The sequence below is a fragment of the Echinococcus granulosus genome (genome assembly GCF_000524195.1).
Source record: "Echinococcus granulosus chromosome Unknown EG_S00040, whole genome shotgun sequence".
Taxonomy (NCBI): Eukaryota; Metazoa; Platyhelminthes; class Cestoda; order Cyclophyllidea; family Taeniidae; genus Echinococcus; species Echinococcus granulosus.
The window spans coordinates 639,797-655,983 of record NW_020170420.1 but is presented as its reverse complement, the minus strand read 5'-3'; the positions used below and the strand labels follow the sequence as shown (position 1 = coordinate 655,983).

General features: G+C 39.5%; 3 protein-coding genes across 3 annotated transcripts; 2 read left to right on the top strand and 1 right to left on the bottom strand. All coding sequences in view use genetic code 11, as the record gives it.

The window, feature by feature from the left end:
* Positions 1-3,709: 3,709 nt before the first annotated feature.
* Positions 3,710-5,959, top strand: EGR_05484 (Brain-specific homeobox protein; the record flags this gene model as incomplete). The annotated part of the gene is made up of 3 exons (XM_024494733.1): positions 3,710-3,977; positions 5,182-5,375; positions 5,672-5,959. The coding sequence occupies 3 exons, from the start codon at positions 3,710-3,712 to the stop codon at positions 5,957-5,959; spliced, it is 750 nt and encodes a 249-aa protein (XP_024350918.1).
* A 221-nt stretch (positions 5,960-6,180) lies between these two features.
* Positions 6,181-9,597, bottom strand: EGR_05483 (Textilinin-1; the record flags this gene model as incomplete). Its single annotated transcript, XM_024494732.1, has 6 exons — positions 6,181-6,356; positions 6,784-6,822; positions 7,060-7,107; positions 7,451-7,653; positions 7,913-8,003; positions 9,579-9,597. The coding sequence occupies 6 exons, from the start codon at positions 9,595-9,597 to the stop codon at positions 6,181-6,183; spliced, it is 576 nt and encodes a 191-aa protein (XP_024350917.1).
* Positions 9,598-10,443: 846 nt separating this feature from the next.
* On the top strand, positions 10,444-14,708 carry EGR_05482 (Dendrotoxin-K; the record flags this gene model as incomplete). The annotated part of the gene is made up of 4 exons (XM_024494731.1): positions 10,444-10,501; positions 11,502-11,561; positions 12,317-12,364; positions 14,482-14,708. 4 exons carry the CDS (start codon positions 10,444-10,446, stop codon positions 14,706-14,708), a joined length of 393 nt encoding a protein of 130 aa, XP_024350916.1.
* Positions 14,709-16,187: the final 1,479 nt, after the last annotated feature.

Below are 16,187 nucleotides of genomic sequence, written 5' to 3'. Positions count from 1 at the left end.
AGGAAGTATCGCATGCTTAATTACCTGACACCTTTACTATGGGCACCCTAGATAGCGTTGTACCGAAATATTACGGATGATTCGCAACCAGCATCGCTTCGATTGTTAAGACCATTCCTGCGAAACACCGAACTGCGGTGGTCATTTTCGACCTTTCTATTGGGGGTCTTCACAGGCTCTCGCACCAGGACCAGATGGCCTTCTTCTGAACCTTTAAGTTTAACCAACAGCAGTAGAAATCCAGGTTGTTCTTGTTCTTGTGAATCGGGTTGCCTTTCCGCTGCCATCGGCGTACCACCTCTACGAGTCTTTTCTGAAGTCGAAGGAATTCATAAGACTGAGGCAGAAAGTGGAATGCTAATGTACGGGAGGGTTGAGGGGTCCCTGGCATGGCCCAGAAGCCATGCTGCCATGAGGAAGTACAATGGTAGAGTCTTAGAAGCCCGCGTGATCAAATGCAGAATTCAACAAACTGTCGAAGCATTACGCAGAACACAATGAAGTTTATCCTTACATGTGTTTGAATGGCTCGAATGCGGACTATCTGAAATCATGTCTAGAATTCACATTTGATGTTAAATCGAGGCAAACTGGAGGTGCAGAATAAAATATACAGGACGTGAAAAAAAAATTATGGATAAAGGTCAATGTGATTTGGTATTTTGTTTAGCCGTATGCTAAAATACGCGGGTAAGTCAATCACAACGGTTTTTACGCTCATTTTGTGGCCTGCTGTTGTGTTTGGGCTAATAGCCTCTCAAATCGGCTGTACGTTTGTTAGCAGTAGATTTTATCACACTACTTTAGCACATTACAACTTCGGGGACGAAACGGTTCAATACACAAAGTGTTTGTAGGAAGACGACAAGAAGGGACCCAGTGCTTCTTTGCCCCAGTGCGACAACGAGTATCAGTAGTTTTTGCCGAAAGTCCCTGTAGCGCTTCCAGTCTCCTACCTAAATCCTTAAAAGCCTCACCAGTCTAAAGGGACATTTATTATAAACATTCAGAAGGGCTGAAAAGCAATATCTTTTGGCCATGCTGCCACCACGGGGGGATAAAATCACAGAAACTAAAGTGGAGACATATTTAAAAGCACAGCGGAACAAATGTTAAATCACGACATTTTCCTACCATTCATAGCAGATAAAATGAGCAATTTTATAAACTACTCCGTCTTTATCTTTTGTTTGAACTTATTTAATGCGTTTTTTACATAATTATTTGGTCATAAAGCCATTAGGAAAACGTGTCACGTATTTGTGACGCCATGATCACTTATCCAAATAGAAATGCTATCAGACGGAAGGGCTTTAGCTTTGACGAAGGTACAAGAAAAGAGTCCTCTCTCGGTACAATTGTCTTCTTTTCCCCTAAGCATTATTCTAGATCTCTCGTGTTTAAAGTACCAAATTATCTATGGTCATTGTGGAGAAAGATTCTTTGACGACTGAGAAAAATGTCACCTTTGAGAGATTCCAGGATCGGTATGGCAGTATACAACCATACGTTTGGAACCTTTACTAAGGAGGAGGAGGAAAAGGCTTTTTCGAATTACGTTATGACTCTCATCCCACAGACACACCCCATTGACCAATCCAGGAGTGAATAGGTAAAGCCCTCCCAACCTTGATGAGGCCATGATGTGAGCCTCTTCGACCGGTAATTTAAAAAGGATCTTTGAGAAGGGGGGGGGAGCCATAACAAGTATGTCCACAGTACAAAGACCTTCGTGTTGACGTTCGCCACTGGATAAACCATGAATTACATCAATGGAGGCCACAGTAAAAAGCCATCCAATCGTTCGCCTAGCCGTGGGGGGAACTTATAGAAGTTGGGTAGAAGACATTTCACCTTGACGAGGCAGCATTAACAATGAGCTTACTTATCGTTATCTTTTTCACATTAACCCCGTATCCACCATTTCAAACTACCAGTATTCAACCTGGAGTGAAAGAACCGAAAGCTGTAACAATTTGAAAATCCCTTTCAGGCTGAATGAAGACATAAGTGGCTAAAAAATCGGTCGGCTGCCCAAATCCGCAGAAGTTGGAGGTGGCTGATAGCCAACCATACATCGGGAGTAATGCACACTTCAAAGCACCTTCCACGGTTGCAAAGGAAATAAAATGATCCGTCACTTTCCTGGAATAACCTTGACCCCCCCTCCTCCCCCCCAACGAGACTGCTGTAGATGAGGCGTAGCCGCGAGGGCTACCAAAGATCCTCTCCACAGTACCAAAGACTCGTTGATGGTATGGAAAAGCGAGCGGAAAAGAATGACAAAAATTCCGAAAATGGTCTAGGCAGAAATCTTTTTTTGGTTTCATTCCTTCATACAATGAAGTGATATCCATCAATCAGTTCCGACTGCCTACTTTTTATCTAAAAAAGGATGAACTGAAATTTCTAATTAAGTGGAATTTTAATCTAACAATAGAATAGTAACCCCTTAATCTGAAGAGATAGGCGAAATTTTTGATGACTACCCTAACGAGTGGTTACCTTAGCTGAACCCCTCCCTCCACCCTCCCCCCATTGCTAATTAGCTACATCGCGTGACCTAATCAAGACGAGGAGGGGGAGGAGGAGGAGGCGGAGGTGTGCGAGTCCATTCCATCTCCTAACTGGGCACTTCGTGCGTTGTTGGTGGATTAATTAGGGGCGAGGGGGTTAAAGAGGGCAAATTGTGAGCTCATAATGAGCTCAAAGTGACAAACTTTCCTTCATTCCTTTAATGGTGCGAAGAAAAAGGAAAGATCTTTCGAAAGGAAAAAAGCTAATGAAACATTTCCTCTTCCACATCGTAATAGTGGGTAGATGCCAGTCCATGAGGGGGAAGACGATTCAGGAGCTGGCGATGTCTATTTGAAAGTGAAGACTGACTTGTGATGTGGTACAGAATTAGTGTCTCACCGGCTGTCACCAAACCATCCACTCAGTAGCCCACTTCATCACGCCCTCCTTGAGGCACGGACCAATTCGGTACATGAGGCTTTGTCTGCTTTGTATGCGGTGGACTGAAGACGAAACTGTTTACAAGACTTCACTCATCTCCTGAAGGTCACATAACGACGGCCGCAGGTGGTACTAAACAATTTGAAGGTGAGTGGGCTAGACAGTGGAGCGGAAAGACAACACAAGACCTCCTTCCTCATGCCATACAACTTAACGTTGAGAAGACTGCACTACGGGTTTGGAGATGGGCTGAATGAAAGATGCTCTCTCCTCTGTATCCTCATTCTCCCTCCAATTGGAGAGCATGGGATTGCCTCATTAGTCCTACGCTCCATCAATAGTAAGACGAAAATGCTTTATCATGGGCGCTTTCAATTTGGAAAAAAAATTTCATCAGTTTTTTGCTGGGGGTAGCTTTCCTCGAGATGCACCACCAAGCAGGCCAAAAGCGTGATTTAAATATACTTGATAGGTTCGCCTGGTGTGGATACTAGTACCGAAAGCTATTAACTTAACAATGTCAATAGTAATAAGAAAATAATTCAAAAATATGTTAGAAACCTTAAGTAGACGCCATTTTCCTTACGCACTAGATAGCCAATCAACGAGCAGTGCATTCGCAGCTTAGAGCCATCAACCAATCAGATTTCAAATAGGTCCTGGTAATTGAAGGAGGAAGGGGGACTTGATACCACAATAATAAGGCGAATTAACCACCTGTGGTAAACATAGAGAAAAAGTCCACCTTACAATGGAGACTGCGCGTCAGGAGAGGGTAACAAGGAAGGCAAGGTTGACTTCGAAATCGGGTTTCTCCATTGACAACATTCTGAGTGGGACGGTAGACAAAGGCGCGGATAAACCCGACATGGGATCAGTGCAGAGGGCAACAAATGCAGCAGTATCCTCGTTTCTCTGCGAAGTGAATCCACACATTCATTTGACTGCGAGTGAGCAGAAGATTGGTGCCATGTTCCCCACCGAGTGTTTCCTTTTGCCTTACTTTATGAAGAACTCGGGTAAGAGTGGCTCCTGAAATTACCATTGAATAAATAACACCAAAAATTGATAAAATTAGGAAGAAAATTATAATTTTTTTGCATAATAAGTTGATAAAATTTGCCTTTAAGTGGTCATTGGACGTGATTTCGCACCAAAATAGCCCATAGGATGATAGAAACCAGGGCAATGATAGGTCAACCTTGACACATAAGTAAATAAAGTTTTTGAATTTAAATCAAGCATCGCTTTGTTGTGCTTCTAAATGTACACGCAAAAATTACTGAATGCATGCATAATTTGTCCTAGATCAGTTTACGGACACGTTTGCTACCAGCGTCACACATATGTGACACCTGAAGTATATTAGACCGCATGTCACAACAGTACGGCCTGTATTTCCTACCAGTTTTTAGTATCTGCAGTTGTCTGACAGTTTTTGGTTGTAGTTTTCTGCTTTTAGCCTGTGGACACCAATTAAATTAGCTGAAAACGTGGATGGAAATCGGGGCCATTCCAGACCAATAGAACCTCTGGACTGTGGTTATTGAGTTGCCTCTGCCACCACCGAAACAAATTTATTAGGTAGCTAAAAGTATGTTAGTTATAGCCGCTTTAACTGTAGGCACTTGCGACAGTTTGAGATTGCTGACAAGCTCCCCTGTAGATATATTACTGCCGTCTCCAACACTTGTTCAAGAGATTCAAGTAAGAGGAGCTAAGAGGTCAATTATAAGGAAGTATTTAAGTAGAAAATTTCCCTATCTACTCTTAAAACCTGTCTGCTGTATGAGAAGGAGTAAAGTCTTGCCGTAGGGAGCAAATGGCTAGGTATACAGGGCTTATGAAAATTCGGCCGCCGCCTCAATTTTGACTTTTATCACATGGCTTTGATTCGTATGAGTTGGGTTAAATTAGCTCTTCGAGCCATGCAAAGGATGCTTAGAATAATGTAGAGATGTTGATTCGAAGTGCTGACTTCCAACAAGTCATTGCTGCATCCTATCATTGACCTTACCTGATGGAGCTATTCTGTGCGGATCCCCGCAACATTGGGTAGGGATTTATAGGCAAAAGCTCGTTTTTTGAGCCACTACTATTTTTTGCGACCATCTTTTTCCCCTTCATTCATAAACGGCTTTTTCGGGACATAAATTCTGTTACCAAATTTTGTAATCTAAAATTGGCTCATGCTACTAGTACTTCACGCTCCCATTTCAGTAGCTCCGCTTTCAATTTTTGCGTTTCCGGGAGCCTGCACCTCGGCTGTGCTAAAACGCTGTCGACGACGCAAGGCACGCACTGTTTTCAGTGATCAGCAGCTCTCGGAATTAGAACTGCGCTTTCAAAGACAGAGGTATCTCTCAACACCGGAGAGGATCGAACTCGCCTCCGTTCTGGGACTGTCGGAAGCCCAGGTTTGTGGCGCTCAAGTTTAAAAGTTGCCTTTTATATTTTGCGCAAAAAATACAAGATAATTGTTGCAAAGATACACATGCTAACGTGAATACCAATTAGGTTCATGAATTGTTTATATCACTGTCCTTGATGATTCCAAAGATTACACCTCAGTGTCGAATGAGTCAAAAGTCTTTCATCAGCATAAAATTGGTTATTTAAGCATTTAGGCAGCATTTTAAGCATCCAATTTCTAAAAGTCACGGGGACAGATGCCTGTTAAATCAAATGACACGGCACATTTGGCCATTGTTAGGTCAAGACCTGGTTCCAGAACCGTCGCATGAAGCATAAAAAGATCTGCAAGGTAAAAACCCTCACTTCTCACTACTGTGACAGTGCTTCAGTGGTTCATTCCTTACTCTCTAAGGAGAGTCCAAATTCCACTACTCCGGTCTCTGCGGTGGAGGTGGAGGGGCAGGAGGCAGACGATGTCAAAGAGTCGCAAAGCCCAGGCAAGGTTATGAAACGCTTCAATAACCCATGCTCCTACGTCAGTACCCAACTCGCTCCTTTCCTTTCCCTCCCCGATGTATTACAATAACCATTCTTTTGGTGTTTCCTATGTACATAAAGATAACAAACACAAGCATTAAATACGCACAAGTATCAAATAACTTCAGTGCTGTTATGAATCATGGGGATTTGCCAATTTTAAAACAAAATTTGCCAGTAAGGAAATGTATTTATCCTTAAAAGAGGAAGAAAGTGAAGTCAGCTAATGAAAATGCGAGATATGAAGGTTGAGACAGGGCGAGGATGGCATTAGGCTTTATTGATAATGCACATGGCCTCGCACTCGTAAATGCTTCTAAACCTGTTGGCATTGCCTTTCAAGCCACCGTAGACAAAAGGCAGGCATGCGCTTTGGCGAGCATCATAGTAGTACGAGGGAAAGTAGGCACGACCTGGGCCCGGATCGACGGGCAACTGGCACGGGTCTACATGCATAGACAAAAGTGATCAAGAATTATTCCCCTCTATCACAAGAGCAAAAACGTTAAACTTGCTACTATTAAAGTGTTCAAAGCTAGAGTTGTCTTTACAAATTATGACAGTATGGAAGTCGGAAAAAATATAACTAATTGTTAGAAGGAAAAGGTGACCTGATATGGCTTAAGGCTAAACTAAAAACTCGAATAATTCCATGTTTGAAACTAGTTGCATATTGCTGCTAACGGCACAGATAAGTAATAATGAAAAACTATGCGGAAAGTTTATGAAAGCATTTTTGAAGAAAGTTTAACTATAAAGCCAAAAAGTTGAAGAGTTAATTATGTGATAATTTTATCTTGATGTTTGCTGCAGTTGGAGTTCTAGATGTAGCAAGGTAAATAAAAGATAATTATTTAAATCAGCAAAACCGACCATCATCACTAGAATCCACCGCATCATACCCCATATAACCTAAAATGTTAGGAAGAACTCATGAATGAAATATTGCTGTAGTCATTCGCGCAAAACGCTGAAAAACAAAAGGAAATGAACAACTGGTAAAATGAACATTTATTTTACAAGGCCAAAGTTAAGCTTGAGTCACTAGTTTCCCAATTACCATGCACCAAAATGTGTTTTAAATATCCCTGACCTTAGAATGGTTTGTGCGATAAATTAAAATAATCTGTACTGTTAGTTATATCTTACCTCCGTGAAGGGGAAGATAGATATAACGGCCAGGGGACCTCAGGGCATCTAAGAAATGATGAATAGATAAAACTGCGTAGTATTAGAATTAATATGATAAAAGGCGTGTCATTAGAAGCAGTATAGGAAAAAAAACGACCGACGGAAATTTCGAAATGCACGCGACTAAAAAGCCTTGTTGTGGGGTTCACTAGGCGAGTGCTGGACACTTCTACTAGAGACATGAATTTAATGTTAAGAAACAAAGGACAATCCATCTTTTGTCTACCTGTCAGCAGGAAAAATTGATATATAAAGAGTTTCTTTTAAAGCAAAGTACTCAGCCTCTAGCCTAGACGTTAAGTGGTCAGTACTATCAAAATAGAAATCGGGACCAGCATTACCGAGGTACCTGTATTAGCTAGGATGAAAGCGACAACAATGATAGCGGCAAGCATTCGCATGCTACTGAATATAACAAACCCTGTATTCAGAGCCCAATTTATAACATTCTGTTTGCCCTTAGGATAAATGCAAAGCATAGCAATGAGTGATGTCATGGCATAGCCAATGCGCTTAGCGGGATTCGTAGCCAAAGGGAAGATTGAGGCAAACCTGCATAGTTAAGTGGGCGAGATATTTAAAGTCTACTGCCTAGTGGGAATTCATTTGAATAAAAAGAATAATGTATGTACGCCTAGTTGATATCAGGATGGAATTTAATAAAGGGATTAATATTATTTCTGAAAGTTTGTCTCGCTATTGAAGGAACTAAACAAGGACCACAGCTATTGTTTACACATCCAAAAAAAACTTTATGAGTATGGAGCGAAAATCGTCGGTCTCCGCTTCCCTATTCCTAGCGTTCCTAGACAAGCCCGGTTGATTCGCTTTGGACATCTTTATTAAAGGTGACAAGATGGAGAGGAAAATACAATGTTCAAGAAGGAGGAGAGCCGCAGTCACTAGGTAAGGGAGAGGACAATCCGGTCACGGGATTCGAATTTCCTGTTTGTCTCCTCCCTGAAAGGTACATTGAAACAACGTAAGTATTACAATGAGTGTTGCGAATTCGGCAAAATGGTATGCCACCAGTCAGAACTCACAAAATAGCTTTGTTTAAATGCTACTTTCTGGGAATCAATATACTATCAATCTACCCATTTTATTGACATCATTGTTAGCAAACTAATTAAGGAAGGTGGGTGTCATTTCAACGTGAATGAAGGAGCTTAGAAAACCTGTAAAAAACTATTGCTTTTAAATCAATTGATATTAAAGAGCCCTGGTATATATTGAACGAGTATTTCGCTTCCCGAATAGTTCGGCTGCTAACTTAATAGCATTAAATGGCATTTCATGTTAGTCTCGTTTCAAAAAGGGTGCAACAGAGTCGCATTTAACAAGCGGAAAGGTACGCAGTCAGTGAAGTTTTAACCATAGAGTTACGTGAAGAAGAAACTATATCCCACGAACAAATCAGAGAGGACTTGGCAGGAGTCTTTAAGAGAAGCTAGAATTAGCACCGCGAATCTGCGATCCTTGATGCCAACCGAGGTTTTTGCTGTGTAATTGTTAAAGGATTGATGCTAATTAATTGCACGACAAGTCAATATAACACGTTACTTAAAAATGCAAGTAGACACTAATTTATTTACTAAATTGCTGGTGGATGCATAAATTTGAGTAAGAAAATAGACATTTCGTGCCTAATCACAGCACCTAAATGTAGCATCTAAGAAAACGTGGGTGCCTCCCTAAATCTAGCAATATAGACCAGGCAATTACGCTAAAGATAAGCAGTATTTTCCCATTCAGAATACTCATAAGCACCGCCTACTGCATGTACGCTCTGAATGGGAAAAGAAGCCCAGACACGAAGCGATCCACAGTTACGACCGCAGAGTAAGCCTACACCTTTACCGACAAATTGGTGATTTGTCTTTTGTTCAGATTTATGAGCTATCAAATGTCAAGAGTGTGACTGACAAGAGTTTAGCAGGTTTGTTATCACCTTGACCAAAAAAAATGCAAGTGAAAGTGAATCACTTAGTATCTGCTACTTTTTGTCATTAAGGGTAGGACCGGAGGATGAAGATTAATTGATTGCGTCATTTGCCAAAGTCTGCTCCTGTTGTGATGAAAGAGAAGGCTGTTGACAGTACCACCAGCATAGCCGCTTTGTTATTCATTCTTTTACCTCCAGTTATAGACCGTCAGATAACAAAGATGGACTACCAGAGGTTATAGTGCGTAGCAAAAATTCAGACTTCACAAAGTGCCAAATTATATAAGAATATCGACTATGTGTTCCCAATGAACAATTATTTTTTCCTATCAAGAGTTAATTCATTCTGCCCACGTGCTAAACCGTCCGTTACAACAATCAAGCGTTATACATTGATTTGCGCCCTTTATTAGTTTACGATAGTCAATTACCTTAAACCGTAAAGGGAGCACATTAATGGGGGTTGTGACAATAAGTCAGGAGCATACAATTCTTGTTCTAACGAAAATTGGCATTTTAAAGACCAGTTTACCAAGCAAAGTGAAATTCATAGCGATGTTATCCAAAACGTTGCGCTATATGGAAGCTGATTAAACAACAGTGACCTTAGCATCGGAAAAATGAAAAATTTTTCTCCTAAAATAAGTTGATCAACACAAAAGATGCATCTTAAAAAAACTATTAATCATGTTTATATGAATTATATGAGTTCTCGAAATCTCTTATAAATGCAAATCACATATAATAAAACAGTAAGCAAAAAAAAACGAAATTTGAGGTTCTTAAAGAAATTATAAAAGTATTTTTAAACCTTAGTAAAACCCAAACTTACAATTTTCTAGGTGATTTTTTAAGCATAAATGAGTCTCGAAAAAACTTCACCTGATGAACAACTTTTCATCTAATTTATTGACATACATCTTGTATCCTCAAATTTAACCATATTAAAGAGATCGCTTTGCTCATAGTCCCTTCTTTTGAAGTGGTTATTACTTTAATTAAGCATGAAGATTGATTTACCACCTCTCAGAAAAGTGGGGAGCTGTTGACTCAGAAAATAGAGGAGCAAACCACAATGACTGAAGAGGTTATTTGGTTAAATGTTGACTCAACAAAATACCATCTTGCTATATCGTGATCAATCGGGACGACAGACTGAGCTTTTACTTTTATTTATGCACAAGGAGACTTATTCATATTAATTTATAAAAAATAAACTCCAGTGTTAAAGCTCAAGCTTTTATAATCTTCATGACCTGACGTATGCAAATTAGGCTCTACACGACCTCAACTTTGCCTCAAGATGGAATAGGAGCAAACTCTACCCTCCCCCGTAGGGACACACTGGTTGGTATAAAAGGGAGAGGAATGGGGATTCATCACCCACTCCCCTCATTATGGTGCACCCCATTTTTCTTCTACTCCTTGCGTTTATCTCAACCCCAATCTTTGCCGGTAAGTTAACGAATATTTTTCCAAACGCCGTTTTTGACACATCAAAGAGCGGCAAAGATAATAGAGAGTAAAGAAGTAGTTCTCTATAACTTGTAGAACATGTATTAGTAGAAAAAATATGCTTGATTTAAAGTGCTTGTTTTAAATGCAGGTGGTATTTTGCGAGGTAGAGCACCACCACCTTCAGGTGAGTTGGAAAACTGTACTTGACGTTGCTTTGTTAAAAGTACTATACAAGTGACACACAACTGCTCTCTTAACTAGCATCCAAATTAAATCAAGCAGATGTTGGACACTTTAGCTGGAATGCGTTGAAATGCTTGAGGGGGTTTCTGTTGACTCTCAGATAATCACAAAAGATTGCGCACATTTCGGTTTAGCACACTGCAATGACTCGCCGTAGGTTATAAAGACCTGTGCGACGCATCCGCCAGTTTGTCAGCACTACCACACACACACACACACTCATTCGGTATGCAAATCGGGCTTGACTGCTTTGAGAATCAAGTTTAAATCGGTTTAAGTACTACAAGAGAAGTTGGCTTCTCGCCAAATTTAGTGCAGGTGGGGGCACGGAGTGAGAGTGATATGAGGTGGGTAATCAAGGCTCCTCCATCCTTGATTACAAAGAAGATATATTTATGCGTTGCTATTAACATATACCTAATATTTTATTCATTAAATAGGAAACGCGGCTAAATTCGCCAATGCTGAACTTAGTAAGTGAAAGTCGTATATTTTGCAAAGCCCCCATGGGACAGAAAAAAATATATTCTTTTCTAATAGGAAGATAGCAAGTAATTAAAGTACCTAAACAAATATCACATCACTGTGGCAATTACTTTTTCATTGCTTTACTTTCAAAAGGTCTTGTAAATAATAAATTACGCTGTGATGCTACCAAATTTTATTGCTTTAACTTGCCATTGTACCAAAAAGTCATGCGCATTTGGATTTATTGCACATTTAATCTATGAAAAATTTTCATCGTTATTTGTAGAGTTAATTGATAAGAGGCCTGAGAAACAAATCCCCAACTACGTTGAGTTAGTCAAGGAAGGTAAGACTTGTGTGCAACAGTCTGAGTTATCTGCAGAGGATATTTCAGATTTATCATTTTTGGCGCTTAACGAGTATTTAAGAGCTCAGAAATAAACTTGAGTTGCAGAAGGTAACACAGTAATATACTGCACGTACAAGAATCAGTATACCATTAATACTTAAAACAAATTCGCAGTAAAGAAAAGCAATTTATTGTAAAGGATGCGCCCGTTCTTAGAAGGGGACGGCTTGTATCGGTAGGCGGGGCAATTTCTTCCGCAAATTTTTAATACAACCCAACAGTGTTTATAAACGGTAGCGCTGAATAATCTTTTTAACCTCTTAACAACAGTGAGAAGAGTTCCTGTATACTCTCCGAAAAGGCTCTGTAAGTGATACTTTAAATATTTGCTCAAATAGTTTGTGCTCAAACTGTACATACGCAATTTAAGTAAGCATGTCATCAAGTCAATTTTTGTGATTGAAAAGGTAAAATAAAAGTGTATAGTAGGATAAAAGAAATTTTTGGCAATCAGGCATCATTAGTTTAATGGTGTAGAATACTTAAGGTCTGTGAGAGTAGTCTTTAATTATAAAAATAACACTATCATTATTTAAGATCGAGATGCATTTACCTGGGAAAACATTGGTAAGGTATCCTGTGGTACAATTAATTGTCTGGTTATTTGTTTCAAAGCGCTTGATTACTTAATTTAAACTGATAAAACGCAAGAATATTTGCAAAAGTAAGGAAAAACTTATCCTCCGTTTCAGCCAAAGACTATGAGACCCTTCGAAATGGTGGCGATCTGCATCAGTTAGGTAAGAGCCAGAAATTTTGACTTTTTTATCCGCTAACTTACAAACTAATAGATGTTAATGTCGAAACTACTCAGTTGCTTTGGCAAGATTTAATTACAAAACCAACCCGCTCAATGAGTAACAATCTTATTTTAATTAGCTGCAGGTGATTTTCTTCGTTAGCTCAACGAAAAGTTCACCAGCGAAGGGATTTAAGCATCTATTTTTAGGCTTTGAGATAAGCTTTTTTGCTCAATTTCGTGAAGTCTACTAAAAGGTTGGTAAGGTAAAAGCAAAAGCTATTTATTACAAAAATCAAAGCTTCATCAAGTATGCAGATGTGTAGTCGTCCCACAAATACCTAATTTTTGACAGTTATTAGAAAAAAGGTATTTGCTTATTTCATACACCTGTGGCAAGCCATTTGAAATTTGTGAAAATTCTGGTTTCTGAAATGGGGTCATTTCTCATCCAAATCACAATACGGATTCTCGTGAGTGATTTATTCTCACACTAATCAAAAACACTGATTGCGTCCTTAGATTTCTTTTCTGCACTTTTAACTAATTAAGCTCACCTTACCAATTGTTCGCCTTACATACTTTGCAGTAATTTATGGGGATCACCTGCCCTACAAACCATAATCAACCGCAAGTTTTCATTTAAATCAGTGGCAAATGGAGTTGTTATACAATTAATTAATAGCCGTTTTTTAATATTAACGTTTAAATACCACCATCCCGAAAGGGCAAAAACAAGTTCTTTTCCTACCTTTCACTTCACCATCACATCGATGTACACGAAGTAACTTCTAATCTGACAAAATGATTTTATTTGTATTTTCGAAAGAATTGAGGATTTGAGAAGAAAATTAACTGACTAGTGCCGATCTTTTGATTTATTTCGGCTTGATATTTTACTTATTTTAAGTTACTCAGATTATATGGTCTACTTATTTAAAAGCAGCATAAAAATTTTTCCGATTTTTGTCCTAGATTCCGAGGTGGATGAGAATGAGAAACATCAATATAGAGGTACTGATTTCTTTTTCGGCAATTAGAAATGTAAAATGTTTCAATTGTTGCGAATTTGCATTCCCCTCAGGCTCACTGAGTTTAGGAAAACAAAGTGTGTGATAGGAAGAAAATGGCAAATCTTTTCTTGTAATAAATATTTGGATTAAACGAACTTTTTTTTCAATTCAATTCAGTTTCTTTTCAATTATTTTTGGAATTATTACTTGAATGTTTGCAAGAGTGTGCGAGTTCCCTCGTATTTCATCCCCATCTTTTTTTAGTTCCTCGTTCGGTAATGTACGACAGCATTGGCCACATCTTCCACCTTGGTCACAAACGTGAGTAACACGCACATTAAGAACTGATCTCGGGCCAGAGGTTTGGCACTTTTGTAATCAGCGCAAACCTTGCATTTCCCCATAAATGATTACTACTATCACCTAATTAATTATTATAACAGTAAAAAATAGATAGATAGTTTAAGGTTCGCAAGGCACTTTTAAAAAATACAATCTCTTCCTTACAATAATTTCAATTAGGTTAACTTTGCATGCCTAAAATTTTACTCCTTTTTTCTCTTGCTATTTTTAAAGAACGGATTGGAGTAGACTGAGGCATTGAAACCAGGTTTTTGTGGTCTGAGAAAAACTGGCAATAACTTCCTATTTTAACTTTTATCTAGATAAGCACGGGGATATACTACCGATTGGTATGTTACTATTTTACTTACAAAGTTTTAATTTTTCATAGACCAACCTACTTTTGAGCATTACTTAAATAGGCAAATAAGTAGCACAGAGAGTGCGTTTGGTATTTAATACATTTACTTACTTTATTTGTAGTGTATTTGGATGAAAAAAACCAGCGTAAGTTGGTATTTTTTAAAAATTTTGTTTCTTATTGCATTTTTTTCCAACTGCTTTATGTTTTATCTTTGAAAATGTGCAATGTTTCCAAGTGTAAGTGATAAGTGAGAGTGGGCTAACTCTAGGGTTCGGATAACGCCTCAAGCAGTGGCAAACGAATCTCAACACAAAAACACGAACTTAAGCAGCTTTTGCGGCTTTACCACCAATTATTTGCCACGTAACCACTTTATAATCCCCCTGCTTCTTACTGTAGAAAGACAAATTCTCAGAAGGTGTACTTACATCTACCATCCGGGCCTTGGGAGTGACAAAATCGAGATGTTCTACTATAGCGTCAAGGACAAGAACTGCTTTCCCTTCACCTACACCGGGTTTGGCGGCAACGCGAACCGTTTTGACTCCTATGAGGAGTGCATGCAAACATGCACCACAGATCCCTCCAGTGAGGAGGAGGAGGAGGAGGAGGAGGAAGAGGAGTAAACTAGCTTTCAAACATTTGGAAGAAAACACATTTTAGCGTGGAGTTATTTAGGTGTTTGGGTTCAGTGTGCCATTTAATAAGTAACTGTTAACAAAGAATTCAATCTGTTACTCCCGACTTAATGGGGATGCTGAGGAAAGCTCTTGATTAAAAGATATGCTAGATAGTGGTCATAATAGGCACTGTTCAAATTTCAAAAGTTGATGAGTGAAATTTCTCACTTTTAGCAATAAGTAAATAATATAGGTATTGTTTACACCAATCTGAAAGACATCGTCAATGCGTGTCTTTGTTTAATCACAGGGCAAAGGCAAGGTGATAAAAAACGGTGTGAATGTAATGACCTGAAACTTCGTTAAACCGCATGTCTTGGGTGCTTTTTTTTCATGAGGCTTGTATCTCTCCTCTTCCCTGGTCCTCATACTCGTAGAACACCCAGGTTGATTTGGCTTAAACATGTTTATTAGGGTAAGTAAATGAGGTAAGCAAGTACAGAGTTTAATGTGGTGTGGACACGGAAACGCTCTCGGGGTCGCTGGATTTTCACGCCGCAGTTAAGAGGTTCGACTTGTATTCCCGACTCCTCTCTGGCGAGGAACAATAAAACAACATGAATATTACATTATACCTTTTATTCACTAGCAATAAACACCTTTGATTGTGTGGACCTTAACAACTTTAATATGGGCCTAGGGTGCTACAGTGACCACGGACATGTGCTGCTAAGGTAGTGTAACGTCTTGGTAATTTGTTTAACCACGCGCACTCAGCAGTCCCTGTGAGTTAAACATATGCTCCGTGGAGTGGGGCTCTATGCACTTCTGTTTCCAAATGACAAACCCAGCCTTTTAATGGTTTGACGCATTTTAACTCCACGGAGAATCCGGAATACTAGCTTGGCGAACATTAAGTATGCTCAAGACCTCTGTGGTACATAGAGTAAAATAAATGATACTTAGAGTAGACTATAGAGTCCGGAGAATTCCCTGAAGACAAAAGAAGGCATAATAATTAGGCAGAATATATATTTTAATACGACAATGGTTATCCCTCGGTAATGGTGAGGCGCCACTGTTGTACTCTGAATTGGTTTTTGCGTACCTAGCTGGGAGGGCTGTCCTTTCGGGCCATGCCAATAACCCAGACACCTTCTCCGTGCTGAACATATATATATTCTGCCCGAGTATTGTGCCTTCTTTCGTCCTCAGGGAAGTCTCGGGACGTTCCCATATACTCTGCAAGGGGGAGGTATTTGGGCTACTGGCATGGCTTGAAGGCCAGTCCACCCAGTGTGGTACAAAGGACAAGTCAGAAGTGGCTCCTAGCCAATAGGGAGATACACAACCATCGTATTACAAGACTATAAATGTAATTGTACGTTATGCTAATAAAAACGCCTACATACACTGAATTTGGAAAGGTATTGGAAACGTGGGTATTCTAACAAGAACATATGCGTATATTTATTGTCAAATACC